The sequence below is a fragment of the Telopea speciosissima genome, chromosome 4, assembly GCF_018873765.1.
Source record: "Telopea speciosissima isolate NSW1024214 ecotype Mountain lineage chromosome 4, Tspe_v1, whole genome shotgun sequence".
NCBI classification, from domain to species: Eukaryota; Viridiplantae; Streptophyta; class Magnoliopsida; order Proteales; family Proteaceae; genus Telopea; species Telopea speciosissima.
In genome coordinates this window covers 32,890,791-32,909,156 of record NC_057919.1, presented here as the reverse complement: position 1 = coordinate 32,909,156, position 18,366 = coordinate 32,890,791, and the positions used below count along the sequence as shown (strand labels likewise).

The 18,366-nt window shown below is 37.0% G+C and overlaps 2 protein-coding genes across 2 annotated transcripts in view; one reads left to right on the top strand and one right to left on the bottom strand.

Moving 5' to 3' along the window:
• LOC122659229 (glutamate receptor 2.7-like) overlaps window positions 1-7,299 on the top strand; it is a 24,357-nt gene extending 17,058 nt beyond the window's left edge. The window contains exons 2-5 of the mRNA XM_043854364.1: window positions 2,889-4,257; window positions 4,343-4,658; window positions 5,386-5,780; window positions 6,826-7,299. Coding sequence (XP_043710299.1) covers window positions 2,889-4,257; window positions 4,343-4,658; window positions 5,386-5,780; window positions 6,826-7,299 — 2,554 coding nt within the window. The remainder of the gene's footprint in view (window positions 1-2,888; window positions 4,258-4,342; window positions 4,659-5,385; window positions 5,781-6,825) is intronic.
• A 2,348-nt stretch (window positions 7,300-9,647) lies between these two features.
• Window positions 9,648-13,169, bottom strand: LOC122659228 (receptor-like protein kinase). Its single transcript, XM_043854363.1, has 2 exons — window positions 10,169-13,169; window positions 9,648-10,032 (listed from the first exon to the last, which is right to left on the bottom strand). The coding sequence occupies exons 1-2, from the start codon at window positions 13,167-13,169 to the stop codon at window positions 9,671-9,673; spliced, it is 3,363 nt and encodes a 1,120-aa protein (XP_043710298.1). The 3' UTR covers window positions 9,648-9,670.
• Between the last annotated feature and the right edge of the window lie 5,197 nt (window positions 13,170-18,366).

The window sequence follows — 18,366 nt, the reverse complement described above, 5'->3', positions numbered from 1 at the left end:
CTCTTCTACATCGATCCATTTTCGAAAGAATTTAAAGTTTAAGATAGAGCTATAAGTTAAATGACCTGCTTTTCTAACAACTTGTTAATCTCTTTGATGCTATAACTTAAACATTTTTCCTTTTCTTATTTTGGGTTTTTCTTCTTAACACCTACTAATTTGTAACCTTACTTTTTTGCCCATCTCAATTTAAGACATTTTTTTGTCTAATGAGGGTATATCTTGTCCTTTCACATGTGTATTCGAAAAATGTGTAAGGCAATAACTCATCATCACTTTCAAATTATTTTTGAAAACCTATTTTACGTCTGACTTAAAGAAATGAAAACATATTTTATTTCCAACTTAAAAAATTTTGAATTTCAAGAGAGAAACGGGAAACATAAATCAATCATTGCGTCATCATGATTTTTGTCTCATTTATGTTTTTTGCTTTTTTTTTTTATTGGCATGCATGCAAACAATTATTTCAACACAAACCATTGAGGATGGTGAAGTGATAAGAAAATTCCATACATAATTAGGATACTGTCCTTGCCAAATCATCAATCTATGTGTTAAAGTAAAAAAGTAGAGGATATGATGGACTTGAGCTGACAAGTCATGAATCTATATTTCTTAGGGGCAAGAGATCGTTGCTTGGTTGTGTAGTCCCTGTTTCAGCACAGGGGCTAATGAGAACGAATGTCAAGGTATCAAAATGGATGGGTTTTTTGATTTCATAGGGGGCGGGACGATAAGTTCTTGCACTCCAGTGTTTGGGTACAAGAACCACATGACCAAGCAACGTTCTTTTTCCTATTTCTTAGAATGTGAAAAGTTTTTCTATAATGTATACACCAACAGCAAAGTTCTTCATTTTCCTTTGTTCAATCATTGTATTGGAATTGTGGACAATGTTGCTTTTGTTCTAAGAATTAAAATTGCTAAAAGTCTAGTAAGTTCATTGTGAATCATGGTTTGAGGTATTGATATCTGATCGTCCGATGCTTTGATATTGCAAAATTTTGAAGGTGACCAATACTGATACCTTATCAGGGAACTAGTACTGACAAAGGATAAAATAGTGAGAAAAAAAAACCTATCTTTTAAGAAAAATTAGGGACAAGTTTGTCTGATACAATTAATTTGTGCCGATATCACATGGATTTTGAAGGCGATCAATACGTGACTGGATACCATGCACTAAAACCATGTTGTGACTATATAACTCAAACAAAGGCAGCTCACGGGTTGGGCCGAGGGGTCTAGACTTTAAGACCATTGGCCACACAGGTTTGACAAATAGAAAAGAACTGTTCAACTTTGACAAATAGAAAAACTTTGCCTATTGAATCAAGGAACTAAACGAGTATTCAACTTTGTCAATTATAAGAAGAACGTCGAAGAACTGGCCCTACCGAACTGGTTGCCTGAGATGAGGTCATGATTGGCCTGGATCTAAGGAGAAAAGTTCAAAGTCAATTCTCAAAAAATAGGAATCTGTGCCGAGTCTAGATCTTTGATGGACATGTTCAAGTAATTGACAAATCAATATTTACCTTTGACAATTAAAAAAAAAAATTTAAAAACTTTGACTCATTTAGGTACGAGTCTAACTAGGGATTTTGCAACCAAACCATGGTTGACTTGAGGTCGGGCTGGGATATAAGAAACAGTCTGAGACTGGTTCTCTAGGGTTCAGGGTGGGTCAGGTCTGAATCGTCTGACATTGATTTGTCATTTGTGTATTATCTTTTACACAAAAATAAAATATTTTTTTAATATATTTTATCAATGGTGTATATTAAATTCATGATCCACATCTTGCATACATATTTTATATTTATAGGGGTGGTGTTTTCTGGGTGGGATGCAAGGTCATGCTGTGCATGCCAAGCAATGAGTGTGCACACGATGGCACAAAAGGGGGGAAATTTTCTCTATACATGGGGGCATGGTGGTCATTTCAGCTCCTATTGTGCATGGGTGTGGACGTGGCCCCTGCATCCCACGCAGAAAACATTCTCCCATATTTATAATACGTAGTTTTAGATATATATAACATTGCGACAGCCTTGAAAATTTTATTGCGGGCTTTGGGTGGGCTTGGTTTTGCTAGGCCAAACTTGCACAGTCTCATCCATAATCCTGACACCAACTCATTACTGACCCCCTCTTTTAGGAAAAAAAAACAGATGTGAGCTAGACTAATCTACAATAAAAAATAAGGCTAAGAGAACGTGACCCTGTCGCCCAGCATATGTCGCCCCTGCCCTCAGACACAAAGGCGTGCAAAATGACCACCACACTCCTAGTCAATTCAATGTTACCAAGGGGTGTGGCGGTCATTACACGCACCCCTATGTCTGGGCATAGGGGAGGCATGCATTGCTCGATCGGATGGTATTCTTTCTCCCAAAAATAAAATATATGAAAGAATGAAGTTCAAGTGTGGATCCAAAATAGGAATCGAGATTCCAAAATTTTTGAGAGAGAATCTATACTCAGTACAATTTCCTCTCGAGTTTCTGAATCTTTTTGACGTTTAGTTTACAAGATTTTCTTTATAAGTGTTTTTAGAACATCTAACTTCCTTTTGCATCCCCTTTGTTTTATTCCTCATTTCTTTTAATCATGGGTAAAAAATGATTTTTAAAATAATTTGAAAGTATACTAATTATGTTGTCATTTTCAAGAATTGTCATTGTCTAACACAGTTTTGCACATGTGAAATAATAGGACTTTACCTTCATTAAAAGAAAAGGTAATATACTAAATGGGCAAAAGAAAAAGTACGATTATAAATTATTTGATTATTTGACACTTTAAGAGATGCCAGAAATCTTTTTATGTCTCTTATATTTTTCTGTTAAAGAATTTTCTATCTACACATTCATGTCTTTTAGTATTAAAAAGTCATTAACATTCTATGCAGCACTGGATTTGATTAAAAATGTTGGAGTACAAGCAATTATTGGACCTCAAACATCTGAAGAAGCAGAGTTTTTGGCTAAGATGGGGAGCAAGGCTCATGTACCCATCATATCTTTCTCTGCTATTAGCTCTTCTCTTTCTCCCACCCAATTCCCTTATTTCATCCGATTCGCTCAAAATGATTCATCTCAAATTAAAGCCATTGCTGCAGTTCTCAAAGCTTATGAATACAAAGAAGTAACTCTTATCCATGATAATACCCATAGTGGAACTGCAGCAATACCATACCTTATTGATGGCCTTCAAGAAATTGGCACTCATGTTCTTCGACGAATTGTGCTGCACCATGCTATGAAAGGGTCAGAGATTGAGGATATTTTGCGCGAATTAGGAGGTAAAAGCACAAGAGGAGTCTTCATTGTTCATCTATCTTTGTCCCTTGGTAGCCAATTTTTCTTACATGTCAAGGAGATGGGGATGATGAAATCATCTGGATTTTCGGATAAATGGATTATAATGAGTGGACTCACAGATCTCATGAGATACATGGAGCCTTCTCTGCTCAGTTCCATGAATGATGTTATAGGTATTAAGACTCGTGTGCCATTATCCGGACCACATCGAAGGTTTATGGCTCAATGGAGGAAACAATTTGGAAAAGATCACTCAAAGGAGAGATTGCAGCTCAATGTGTATGGATTATGGGCATATGATGCAACATTTGTGACTGCAAAAGCAGTTAATAGAGCTAGTTTGTGTTTAAATGGAAAGCCACCATGTTCACCATTACTCTCAGAAAGCAAAGTATCAGATAATTCATCATCAACAGATTTGTTTAAGATGAGTATCTCTCAGATGGGTTCAGAAATTTTGAAACATATCAAAACAACTAGATATGCAAATGGCGTAAGTGGTGAAATTCATTTGGTGAATGGTGAGTTACAATCTTCCAGTTTTGAGATAGTTAATGTGAAAGAGAAGAGTCAGAATATTGGGTATTGGAATCCAAAGGATGGTCTCTTTTGGAGTCTGAGTTCAATTGACACAGTTGGAAAGAACTTTCATGTTGTTCAACAGGCCAGATCAGTACTAGATACTACTTCCAGTGACAATGTATTGAAAATTGGGGTTCCTATTAAGACAACATTTCCTGAATTCATCAACATCAGTCGCAGTTCTAATGATAAGAAGCCAATTGTGACTGGTTTTTCATATGAGGTCTTTGAAAATGTTATGAAAAGCTTAAACTATACAGGCTCTTATGAATTTTTTCCATATGAGAATGAGAATGGTGATCCTAAAGGAGACTACAATGAACTTATACAACAAGTATATCACAAGGTGAGCTAATAAAACTATCATTATTTTCTATTTATTTTTTGCTGATTCAAGTTATTCATTTATAAATGACTGAGAACATGAACAGGAATATGATGCAGTTATTGGAGATATTACAATCTTAGCAAATAGATCAAAATATGTAGGCCTCACTCAACCATATACGGTCTCTGGGGTTCGCATGGTTGTGCCTATAAAGGAAGATGATGATACTGGGAGTTTATGGTGGTTCATGAAGCCATTAACAACAGAACTATGGTTGACCACAATTTCAATCATTGTTTTAAAGGGGTTTCTGGTTTGGATCTTTGAGCATGGGAAAAACCCTGAATTCCAAGGCACAACTTCAGAGTTGGTGGGGAAGATCTTGTCATATTCTTTTTCTATATATGTTTTTTCAAATCGTAAGTTTCTTTTAACTTTTTCTTATGATCGAGCTAGTATAACTGAATGGTATCTTTCTTCTCTTTTATCCATTAATTAGAAATAAATATCTTTAACAAGTAACCAAAAACTGTTAATTAATTCCAAGGTGAAGGTTGGTGAACCATGAGCTGGTCACAAAATTTTGTTTTTGTCTCTCTTTATGTAATTGTTTTAACTGTTAATTAATTTAAGAGCCTTTCTATGTTATCTTGAGATGAATATAGTACAAGAAAGCCAATTACAGAGTTTTGCAGGTATCTATAAAACCAAATATGTTCTGTTTAACCTCAGTATTTGAGTGAAGTTTCAACCTTTTTTTAATTTCCTATTTCATACATTACTCTATCTTCATAAGATTACCGAAATTTAGTATCACTTTTTGATGTTAAGTTCGAAAACAGCTCTTATCTCTGCAGAGATGAGAGTAATCTCTGGAAAGGAATCAATCCTCCATCATAGATGCCTTGGTTCTCTGAGAAGCAACATCAATATTTACTTTGAAGACATCCCCAGGGGGACTATTCCTAGATAATGTTATGTATATTTCATGTCTAGAGATTACTTTTCGATTTTGTAGTTTAATTGATCTCAACCTTTTCGAATTGCATATAACAGTGTCTAATGTGTCTAGTCCATCATTTATTTATGTATCTTTCAGTTTGTATGGAAAAGGAACTCACTGAAAAAAAATTTTCTGTACTACAGAGGAGAAGCTCCAGAGCAACTATTCTAGATTCATTGTGAGCCTGTGGACTTTTGCTGTGTTCATACTTGTGAGCAGTTATACAGCAAATTTAACTTCTATTTTAACTGTTGAGAAATTACAACCAACTGTAACAAATTTGGACACTCTTTATAAAGATAGAAAGTATGTTGGATATCAAGATGGGTCTTTTGTGTTTGATCTTCTAAAGAGCAGGGGATTTGAAGAATCAAGGCTCAGGAGGCTTTTTACACAGGAGGAATATGCAAATGCTCTAGCAAATGGAAGTGTTTCTGCAATTGTCGATGAGATCCCATACATTAATATCTTCCTTTCTAAGTATTGTCGTCAATTCACTATTGCTGGACCAACATACAGAACAGGAGGCTTTGGCTTTGTATGTCTCTCTCTCTCTCTCTCTCTCTCTCTCTCTCTCTCTTCCTCTTAAAATCTAAAGTTAATAAGATATGAACATACATTTTAAGTGGCCTTTTAAAGAATAAACTACGAAGTTAATAAACTTTTCTAAGAGGATTAAAATCATCATAAGAAGCATGAAAGAAACTTGAGAACTAGAAAGCCTTGTATATTTTTTCTATGATTTGCTCGTTTGAACCATTAGCTACAAAGCCTTGTATATAAATTTGTATATGATATTTTTCTTAAGAAATGGAATAGATCATAAAAATTTCATGAAAATTTTGTTTTCAACATTTAACTTTTCTATAATTTTATTCAGTCGCTCAGTTCTCTCTAAGATACTTCTAAGGCATTAAATTGATATTTTTCAAAAGTTGATAAAATACTCAACTAAGCCTTGTCCTATCTAAAATGGACATTAGTAGATATACAATAAAGGAAAAATCTTTCTGTCAGCAGAATAGGTGAAAAGGAAGTCAACTTAATTACTGTTATGCTCTTTTATTATAACACAGTTCTTCATCATTGAAGGTAAATTCTCTTCATTTCACATGTGTACTTGAAAATCTTTCAAGATACTGACTGCTCTTGAGAATGACATAATGATACATTAGTTTTAAATTATATTGAAAACCCATTTCTACCACTAACTTAAAGAACTTTTTGGAAATATGACAAGCGACAGTCAATAAAAAAGTAACTTATCAGCTCACCACTTTGGTTACAACAAGATGCACCCATAAATATGTAAGAAGGAAAACATAATTAATAGTTTATGGTTAAATTTATATTTTTATTAAATTGTTCATTTGCAATTATTTCATGCTTTCATTACTAAATGGGAAAAAGTTTAATTTGTTATCTGTTATAAATTAGCAATTGGGTGTTCCTATTTAATGTTAATGTTGTACTTCTTAGGGTTTGTTTTTTATTAGAATAACAAGAAAAAACATCAAAATTTTATTTTTCACTATCTAGTGTTAATCTTCCTTTTACTGATTTATATACGTTCTCCTGTCTAGGTGTTCACAAAAGATTTTCCCATGCTAGAGAACATTTCCAATGCTGTCCTTAACTTTAGTGAAGGAGACCATATGAATACGATTGAGAAGAAATGGTTTGGGAATGAAGCATGTGCTGAGCCTCTTGCATCTAATGTAACATCAAGTAGACTACATCTTCATAGCTTTCGCAGCATCTACATTATTGTTGGAGTAACTTCAATCCTAGCCCTCATCTTATTCTTTTTATCCTTTGTATATAAAAGTATAATAGAAATGAGGAAAACATCCGGGCAACAAGTTTTATGGTGGGTAAATATCATGAGATGCTACTACTTTCATAAAAAGGAACCACCAAAACAAAGTGGACAACCTACAAGTGGTGAACTGGAGCACCAAATTTCTGAAGGCCCTACAAGTTCTTATGTGATTGAACTCACTTCAAACAACAATGAAGGTACAAACACAGACAGGATAAAATGGTTGATTAAATGAAAGCACGCGATGTAGAGGTTGAATCAGCTTGAACCACATCAGTATTTAGACATCATTGCTATGACAGAATTTCCGGTTCTCAAAAGGCAGCTCTAGCCTTATTCGACTACTTCAAAGCCATAATTTTTTTTGGTGGATATGTCGAAGAGAATGACTAACCCTGATCTTGTACTCCTTAAGAAGCATTGCTGAAGAAAGGAGGAAGCCCACTGAAGTTCTTATTTACAGTTGTTGCTTGTTGTATTTAATGGCAAAATATAGAATTGAAGTTTCCCTCTCTTTTTTTCTTTGGTTTAATTGTACAGTTCTTACTCACAAAGTTGATATTTATTAATAATTTCATTGTAGTTAATATCACAAATTTCTCTAATGAATGTAAGATTTCTCATCAAGACTATTGAGGTTTACATTATCTTTGCAAACTTATGGACTGGCATTTTGATCAGCTAGTCTTGGTAGATCCTATGAACATAGTTTCTAAACTGAATCAAACATTGAACTTAAAAGATGTCCAGTTTTTGATAAACCTGTCAAATTGTGTCTATGGAGAGGCAATCAGTGGGGGGATAGTGGGGATGTTGGGGGGGGGGGGAAATCTTGAACACGAGACATGCCATCGGCCTCCTGCTTGGACAAGCAGAACCAGTACCAGTTTATCTAAAGAAAACTACAGTGTCCTTTAGTAATAAGAAAGCTTAGAGGTGGGTTGGTTGGTGCATTCGAGATTTATTAATAGGTTGCAAGTTTTGAGTCTCAATATGGCAAGGAGGCCCATAGGCTTATTTTTTTTTTTTTGCTGTATAGATATTTAGGTAATGGTTTGGACTTGCAACATGTTTAAGAACAAAGGGAATACATACCAAACACAGCCTTAAAGTGTTTTCATTCTTAGTCAAGAATGTATTCTACAATCTGAGAATGGGAATACATACCAAACACAGCCTTAAAGGGCAATATTGAGGAGTACAGAGACCTCTAGTCCTAGTCCTCAAAATTTGTTCACAAGCAGCAAATTTTGACTGGGAACGATTTAAGGGAAATATAGACAGACAGAAATTCCATTTCCATATACTATATATAGTGGAAAAAAAACACAGAAACAAAGCAATTCAAGGCAATAGAGGTGATTGAATTGATCATGGAACAACCCTGGTTCTATGTGGTCCTCTTCTCCTTCATCTACTTAGATCTCGGGTCTCGTTCTGACTTTCTGCCAAGTTTTTCCTATCGATCAATCCAGTCCCATCTCATCTTAGATCTCTCCACAACTAACCCATTTTCTTCCTTCCCTTTAACAAAAGTGAGAGAGAGAGAGAGAAATGAAATTGTATAGGTCATCTGAACGGATTCAATCCCTGTTCTTGTGGTGGCAATCATGGATAACTGCGCGGGTCACCTGAGATCCTTGTTTATTGAATTACTCCAATTGGTAGGGTTCTCAATAAGAAGAGAAGCATTGAGCAATGTCGACTTGGAGTCAAGGAGTGAAGGGTGCCTCTGGTTCTGGCGGACACCAATGGACTGAACAAAAGTGTCCAGCAATTGCGCTAGACATTTGCAGGTATGACCCTAGAAATTGTAAGACCTTTTATGTTGTCCCTTGTAAAATTTGAATGAAAATAATATAAATTGTAAAACAAACAACAATGAAAATTTTGATTAGAATCCACTATTTTGCATCAAAACAAAGAGACCCCTTTAAGATTATCTCATGAACAACACATGCTAAGTATCCTTCACAAGTCTACAAAGTACATCATTTACAGAACATAGAGGCATCTAGAGTCTATTCCCTACAAACACAATTAGGCTCTGATAAGGGGAACAAAGTCCATTGAGCTTCATACTAGCTCTTTTTTCTTTTTCTAAATCAAGTTGAAAATACTTTTAAAATCCATCATCAAGTTCATCATCAGATCAGTAGTAGTGTTAGTTAACTGTTTGGTAGCCTCGGTTCCAGGTCAAACCAGTTTCAGGTCAATAAATTTCTAAATCCCTACTCAGTACCGTTTAATTCAAGCAGGTTGGCTGATCTGTTCAAGAATGACCACTCAGCCTGGACAAGGACCATGGGTTCTTATACAATGTAGCTGACTAACATATCTCATTCATAGGAAAAAAAAAAAAAGGGCTCTCACCCTCAGAAATGTTTCAGATAAGTAGCTACTTGGTAATAGATAAATCCTATTGAACGATTACATGATTATAGATAGAACATACAGATGTATTATCTAGAAACTTCAAACACAAGAAATGTTTGCTCCTGACTTTGAATTGAGCCTCTACATCCACTGGTTGCTTCACTATGCAGCATTGTGGGTCTCTCACAGTTCACTCCTATTCCCATCAACTACTTCCATGATAGTTGAATCTATGAATTACAGTGTTTGCTCTTACGGCAGCCACGAACTCTTGCATCTATTAGCAGCTTCACCACATTGCTGATTGGAGGTCTGTCACTTGGATGCTTTTCTGTACATTTCAAAGCCACCAATAGTACATCACTTACTTCATCCATGATGGCCATATCCATGAATTCTTCCATAAGGCTAGGATCAACAATTCCATGTAGGGATTCTGTGTCAACCCAGGTTGAGCAAACCCAACTCACCAAGTCTACCTCATCAGAAAATGAAGTATCCAAGGCCTTTTTCCGGGTTATTAACTCAAGCAAGACAATACCATAGCTGTACACATCTGCTTCCTTCCTTTTTCCCAATGCATATGCAGTCTCTGGCAAGCCATAACAAAGCAAAATTTTATCAGTAAATAACAAAAAAAAAATCTAGGGAAACACTGCACACTACAGAGGTCAGCATGGTTCAAAACTATAATGAACAACAGATTAGACATGTATAAATAAATATACCTGGTGCAATATATCCAATGGTGCCTGCAACTGTAGTGGATGAATTCAAAGTGGAAGAGCAATCCATGAGCTTGGCGATGCCAAAATCAGAGATATGAGGCTCCATATCTGAGTCCAAAAGTATGTTGTTTGGTTTGATATCTCTGTGTACAATAGGAGGATCACAGTCGTCGTGGAGATAAGCCAAACCTTGGGCTGTTCCCAGTGCTATCCTATAACGGACATCCCACTTGAGGATTGGAGCTGGATTTTGTTCATGTAATACATCATGAAGGCTTCCATTCTCTGAGTACTTGTACATGATCAATCCATAGTTCTTTCCTAACCAGAACTCTTCAAATTTCACAAGATTCCGATGCCTGATCATCCCAACAGTCTTGATTTCTCTAATCATGCTTTCCTTTGCTCCTTTCGGCCCTGCAAATGTGAATTTCTTTACAGCATAGTGCTTCTCTGGACCCAACGATGCCTTGTAAACAGTCCCATGCGCTCCTCTACCAATAATGAATCTCTCATTCAGATTCTCAGTCGCCTTCATCACCTTGTTCAGTGACACAGTTGAACCTTCAGGGGCAGAGATTTTAAAATCCGGTGTTTCTCTACTGCACACCGGTGTTTCTCTACCGCACCTGTAAAGCACATAGCTCAACAAGAGAGTCACCAGAACACAGAATAGTGACGACCCAAGAGCTATCATTGAAATCTTTAGTTTACCAGGGCCTTTCTTACAATCACTTGACTGATGCTGAGGACATGGACTTAAAATGTTACCACCACAAGTTGCAGCACTACTTGGATGACAATGAACACAGAGGCCAGAATTCCCCAAGAATGAAGATTGGGAGGGATTTAGAAATTTCATCAATATGTCTGGTATTGGACCAGTTAAGAGATTATATGAGACGTTCACCTCAACTAGCGATTGTAGTTGATCCAGTGTGGCTAAACTTTCAGTCAGATTGTTGTGAGAAATATCCAATCTTTGTAGCATAGTCAACTTCCCCATCTCTGACGGAATTTGACCAGTCAATCCATTACCACTGAGATTCAAAGAAATGTGCAGGTTCTGTAGTTTTCCAATTGATGGAGGAATATTTCCTCCCAGTGGATTTCCCCCAATCTGTAGCTCCTCAAGCTTATCAAATTCTGACAAGAAACTTGGAATTCCCCCAGTGAATAAATTCTCTAGAAGAATCAAGTTTTTTAACTGTTTCAAGTTCCTCAGACTTGATGGAATTGAATCATTCAATGAGTTGAAACCCAAATTCAGATAAAACAGTTTGGTACAATTTGAGATCTGCAGGGACAATGGACCTTGCAAGTGGTTATGAGATAATTCCAAACGCTCTAAATTGACAAGGTTTCCTAGGTCATTTGGTATAGGTCCTGTCAACTTATTACTAGACAAGTCAATTGATGTGAGATTTGTGCAATTGCCCAAGCTTGAAGGAATTGTCCCATTTAAGTTATTTCCACTGATGTCCATGAATGAGAGGTTTGGGTTTTTCAGAAAAGGGGGAAGAGAGCCAGTGAGATTGTTGGCTTCAAGAATCAATCTTCTTAAGGTTGAACAGCTTCCAACATCTGCAGGTATGCTCCCGTGAAGTAGATTGCGACCCATATTCAAGATCTCCAGTTGTTTCCCAAAGCAAAGGTTTGGTGGGATTTCACCAGTAAACGAGTTGTTAGTGAAATCCAACTCCAATAAGCTACTGTTTGTCCCCAAGGTTGAAGGTATGACTCCAGAAAACTTGTTGTTGAACAATGAAACATTTTTCAGGTTTCGAAGCTCAGTCATCTCTAAAGGTAATTCTCCAAACAAATTGTTGTTATAAACATGAAGAACCTCAAGGGTTGATATCCTCCAAATACTTGTAGGAATCTCCCCAGTCAAATGGTTGGTGTACAAATGAAGCTGCCTTAAGTTTTTCAAGATCCCCAATTCAGTCGGAATTTCTCCTTCAAGCTTGTTTTGCTTCAAGTATAACTCTTCCAATGATTTACAGTTCCCAATGTCAGGTGGTATTTTTCCAGACAAATGGTTCTCAGAAAGGTAAAGATTTCTAAGCTGTGTTAATAACCCAAGAGAAGCAGGAATTTGCCCGGTCAAGCCATCGTCCACAGCAGTAAAAGTCGTCAAGCCGCTGCAGTTGCCCAAGCCCAAAGGGATTATTTCTCCACTAAATCGATTGTGAGATAAAATCAAGGTTTTCAATCTCTTGCAACCCCCCGATCCCAAAGGAATCCTACCACTTAAACTGTTTTTATGAACAGACAAGTGAACGAGGTTCTCGAGATTGTTCAGACTTTCAGGCAAACCTCCAACCAATTGGTTAACATTCACATAAAGCTCTTCCAATTTAGTGCAGTTCCCAATTGAGGGAGTTATAGTCCCTGATAACTGATTATTATCCACATACAGGAACAAAAGTTCAGTTGCATTCCCTACATTTGATGGGATTGAACCATTGAACTCATTGTCTGTAAGGTATACAATTTCCAAATTTGGAAACTGGAACAAGAATTCAGGTATCTCTCCACTAAGTGAGTTTTCAAAAAGGAAGAATTCCCGCAAATTCCTCAAATTGTCCCAGCTTCCTGGTATTTCCCCAGTGAAACTATTTGAATGAAGTTTCAAATATTCAAGATATCTGCAACTCCCCAACTCTGCTGGAAGTGAACCAGTGAGATTATTGTTGCTAAAATCAATGGTTCTGAGGTACCTCAGACGGCCAATCTCAGGTCCCAATGTACCAGATATCCCCAGACTCGACATGTTCAAAGATATCACATTGTTCTTGGGGTCACATCCTATTCCTCTCCAGTTACAGGGAGTGAAATCGGATGATTTCCAGCTAGATTTGATCGACAGAGGCACTGACAAGTTCTTGAAGAGAGAAAACAGAGTTTCTCCATCTGAACTCAAAGCCGAGACACTATAGATACAAATACAAGCAATGATACAGTTGAACAAGTAGAAAAACTTGAAAACTGCTTTCATTCTTAGCTCTAAGCAGAAATTCGAGATGAGTTAATACCCAAATGAGTGAAACTCGAATTAGAACACGAAACAGCTACAAAAATATGATACCGAACTTCAAACCCAAGAAACTAAAGAAAAACTTGAATACAGCTTAAGTTTATAGCTCTCAAGTGTACCTGAAAATCACTGGAAACTCATTTATCCAAACGGCTGAAACTCGAATCTGAAGAACAGGAGGCAGCTACAATGCTACAGATCGAGCTCTGTTTTTGGACGCAAACCCCGAGAAATTAGAAAGAAGGAAAGGAAATAATGAAACAGAGAAGCAGTGATAACCCAAACGAAATCTTTGAGCAGAGACGCAGGAAAAACCGAAAACTCAGTCAGTGAATTATATAATGTTTGTAATTACAGCTTCATCCATTACCTTACCTCATTCCAACAATTTCCAGGCAGTCTCTGAGAACGATCTTATTGTTAATTTGATCCATTTTCGATGGTGCATGTGTTTGATTTTGAGAGTTCAGACTCCATATTTGCTTTTGACCTCTGCTTTTTAACTTCAAGTCAAATGGAAAATAAAAAGGTCCTCCACACACCAGTCACCACTGGTCCCTCTTTTGTCCGTTCTCTGTTTTCTGTATGATTATGAACACGTACTTGAAGTATCGAAGAAATTACATTATCTTCATGGATCCTACTGAGAATTAAAGTAGGTGAACAGTCAATTGATCGAGTCCTCCACTAATGGCTTATGGGCCCTCGTCAGTTTGAACCAGAAAAAGAGTCGATGAGCCAGTCCAGTGTGGGCCGCACCATTAAATGTATCTGCAACTTTGCACACACAAAAAGTTGCTTTCAGCTTTTACTACGGAAATTTCTTTAACCCTTCATACGTTGTGCTTTTGTATAATTAGGTCATTATTATTAGGGGAGGAGATGGATTGACGGATAGACAAAGGGGTCTCGCGTCTCGGAGTACAGAGGATGCTTCGGGACAGAAAAGAAAAACATTGGCTTTTATTTTAGGGTTTTCTTCAAATGCCCCCCTCAAATTGTCCAAATGTACAAATGCCCCCTAAACTTTCACTAATTTTAAATGCATCCGTACATTTTAAACTATGTAACACTAGTCCTCCCCATTAGTCTGGGATGTTATGTTCTAACGTCTAGCACTTTTTGAATATGATTAAATCATTCTGCCCTTGATAGGGTAACCTGACAAAAATGCGCTTACCAAGAAAAAATCTACAGCTCATCTTCCCCAAATCATTTAGGGTTTGAAAAAAGGAAAAAATCGTTTAGGGTTTGAAAAAAAAAGAAAAAACCGTTTAGGGTTTGAAAAAAAAGGAAAAATTACAATTTTTTCATTTTAGCTCTTGGAGGTTTCCGTCGATTCCACTCTCACTGCCTTTGGCCTCTCCTTAAGCCTCCTTCATTATCGTCGCCTTCACCTTTGCCCTCATCATCAGCTTCTTGTTAGATAGATTGTAATAAGATGAGAAATTAAATAAATATTATATTATTTTGGTTAAGTGCTTTAGTCCCATATCGGAAAACTACAAGAATTATAAATGGTATTTATTGTATTATCTTCTTTATCTCTTAAGTTAAACCGAAAAAAGGAGACATTCTACGGTGGACAAAGATGTCTCTTCAGAAGAGGTGCTTCACTTTTATAAAATAGAAGTGCAGTGTTCAAATAAAATATCTCTCTCTCTTGCAATCGGAGTCTCTCAAAGATATTCTATGTTTCATTTTTGTTGCTTTGTTGAATCCTAAAGGTGATTTTTGTCGTGTGGGGGCAAATATCTCGTTTGAGATAGCGAGTACGCATTCAAAGCAAAATACAAGTTCCTTCTCTATTTGATTTTTTCCAATAGCTTCGTCGTCGTTTTCACCATCTTCTATTACTTCTTCGCCTCTCCCCCCCTGCGTTGCCTTCGCCGGTTCTGTCATCGAAATCACCATTAATCCACTAGGGGAAGGACGAGGTTCAGCTCTCCCTCTCTCTCCTCTCCATTCGCTATTTCGAGAAGATGAATGTCACCAACAGAGGAGGCCAATGAACTTAATAATTACTGTTCTCTTCTAATCGACACTTCCCCCTCCCCCTCCCGGGCATTAGCCCTAGTTATCCTTCTCTTTGATGTTGCTTCTCTTGATCTCAGCCTACTCTTATTTTCCTTCTTTTTTGTTTTTTTTAGGATTTCAATTGTACTTCTAGATATGGGTTTCTTCTGATTGGATCTGTAAAATCTTAATATGATATTTGATGGTATCATATTTTGCAGCTCGTCTTGTGTTTCGTTTGTTACTTTCAAGGATTGATGGATGTTGTTGTATAAATGAATCAAGTCAAGTTTCTTTCTCTTTTGAGGGTCTCATTGATCTTATCTTTCTCTTATCATTATTTTTGTCTGGGTTTTCTAAAAATTCATGCTTTGACAAATTGGGTTTTGGATATGACACTAGAGATTTTTGGATCTGCAGAGATTGGCCATCCTTGTTTGTCCTGCTTTTTCTTACACTATTTGTCTTTTGTGGCTGGTTTTTGTCTGTCTGGGTTCTTTTTTCAGAATCAACACGAACAGACAGAGTTGGAGAAACGGTGGAATTGAATACTTCAGTGTCTGCTAGCGCCAGAGGCCACATTTTTTTTTTTTGCTAAAGGTCAGCAATGTATATATTAATAAAGAAGAAATTATGTTACAAAAAGACTGCAGGTAAATTCCTCAATAAACTGGCCTTTCACCTTTGGCATTGCCATCAGCAAAAGGGCAGTTCTTGGAAAAGCAAACCCCATTCAATGAAAAACAGCAAAGTCTAAAGGACACAATTAAGTAAATCTGCAATAAGGATGGCCCTGCGCTTCCCAAGAGACAGTCTAAGCAATGAAGCTAGGAGTAGATTGCCAAAAACTTGAAAATTTTGATTTTGCCGCTTGGCTAGCTAAAGCATCGACAGCGGCATTTGCTTCTCGGTAACGGTGAGTGATACGTCACTGAATAGAATCAAGGAAAATAGTGACTAACCACCAGTTCTACAGAAAACACCAGGAGATCTTGCGTGAAAGAATAGATGTGACCTGAGGCCACACTCCTCAAACAAATATAACCAATCTTCAAATAGAAAAAAACCTGTAATTTTTTCTTTTCTTTCAAACCCTAAACGATTTGGGGAAGATGAGTAGCAAGTTTTTTCTTTCTTTTTTTAGGTAAGGGCATTTGTGTCACTTTATCCCTATCCAGGGCAAAATGGTCTAACCATGTTCAAAAAAATGCCAATTAGAACACAACATCCCAGTCTAATGGGAGAACTAGAGTGTTACATAGTTTGGAAATAGGGGTGCATTCGAAATTAGTGAAAGTTCAGAGGGCATTTGTACGTTTGGGCAATTTGAGAGGGACATTTGAAAGATTTAACGGGGAAATTGAAAGATAAAAATCCCTTTGGGTATGGTCTCATCATGTGCAGCGCCTGTTTCATCTTCGTTGGCGGTGAAAGATGTCACCGAGCATGGTGTGGTACACTTGTACTGCCTACTTGGGCTGGGTCCTATTTGAGTCTAAGGAGTCAACGGCCTTGTGGGCCTCTTCCTTTGGGTCCTCTCTCGATAATGGAAACCCTCTCCATGGGCTTGATGCCAGCTTCAGTGGGGACTGGGGAATGGGCTCTCCCCTCCTTCCTAACATTCCTTCCTTCTCTCTCTTTCCCTTGGAGGCGCGGCTGCTGTATCGACTTAGTAGTAAGGGTGCCAAAATCGAACCCAAACCGAATATTGGAACCGGAACCAACCATTTACAATTGAATCAAATCACACCGTAGAAAAATGATCCGGCTTTGATTTTATAGGTTCTTTTCTCGGTTCGATTTTGATTTGCACAAAAAAACTGCGATTCTAAACCGAATAGAAACCGATACCTCTTACTCGAATACTAATCCATGCATCAATTGGATTAATTTAATAAACAACAATTATTGCAACATACTTGAAACATAAAATAAGGAAAATGTCTTGGGTTAACTATATATTATATTTGTTCAAGAACGAATTGAAAATGATGAATGATATTAAAATGGATTAACAAAACCCTACTTGCTAATAGAAGAAATAGTTTGTTTATCATGTGAGAGTGGAAAAGAAAAAAAAAATAGAAAAACAAAGAATAGAAAAGGAAAAGAAAGAAGGGTGAAGACTGAAGACGGGAAAAAAAATATTTTATCACATAGGCATGGAAAATATGATGAGTGAGGGAGACCAGGAGAGAATGGGGAAACACGATTGTCTTCATGACTGTTTTCCAAAACCAACACTACGCAAACCGGTTGTAAATCGGATAACGAAAATCGAATAGAAACCGATAAAATCGAACCATATGCAAAACGATTTTGATTTTGACTGATTTCTATCCAGTTTGGTTTCAATTTCACCTTATCAAAATGTAAACCGTGCAACAAACAAACCGAATAACCAGAACCGCACTGATTTACACCCTTAGTGGTGGGCTTCGGATTCGTTGAGGTTGATGCTAGCCATGTGGCTATTGTCGATGGCATGAATCTCCTCCCCCCTCTCCCACCTCCCAAGGTCTTTCATTGACTAGGAGGGGCTTTGTACTTGTGATTTTCTCGGGGTTGACCCCGGTGCTAGTGGTTATTGGTTCTCTATTCCTATTGTATCCTCTCCGGATTTCCTTTGCAGCTCGATTCAGCTGTAGAGATATGCCGTTGCTTTTGTTGTTGAGTTTTCTCTATTATTTCCAATTTTTTCCTTCTTCTTTTTCTTTATTATTTTTTCCCCTAATTTGGGGGAGATGGGGAAAGATTTACTGTACTTCATTGAATATATTTTAATTCACCAAAAATAAAATAAAAAGAATTTAGGTCTAAGAGTGGTTGGGGACAAGAGAACAACAATCTCAAATTATAAACAAAATCACAGAGTGCATTTACTAGGGACAACCCTGGAATTCCCTAAATCAGGGAACTCAACTTTTTTTTTTTGGTAAAAGGGAACTCAACTTATATAACTATTGATTTACCATGGTAAACTATTATGATCCCATGAACCGTAGGATCGACCTACATCTCATTGAATATATTTTAATTCATCCAAAAAAAAATAAAATAAAAAAGAATTTAGGTCTAAGAGTAGTTGGGGAGAAGGATCTCAAATTACAGACAAATTCACAGAGTGCATTTACTATGGTGG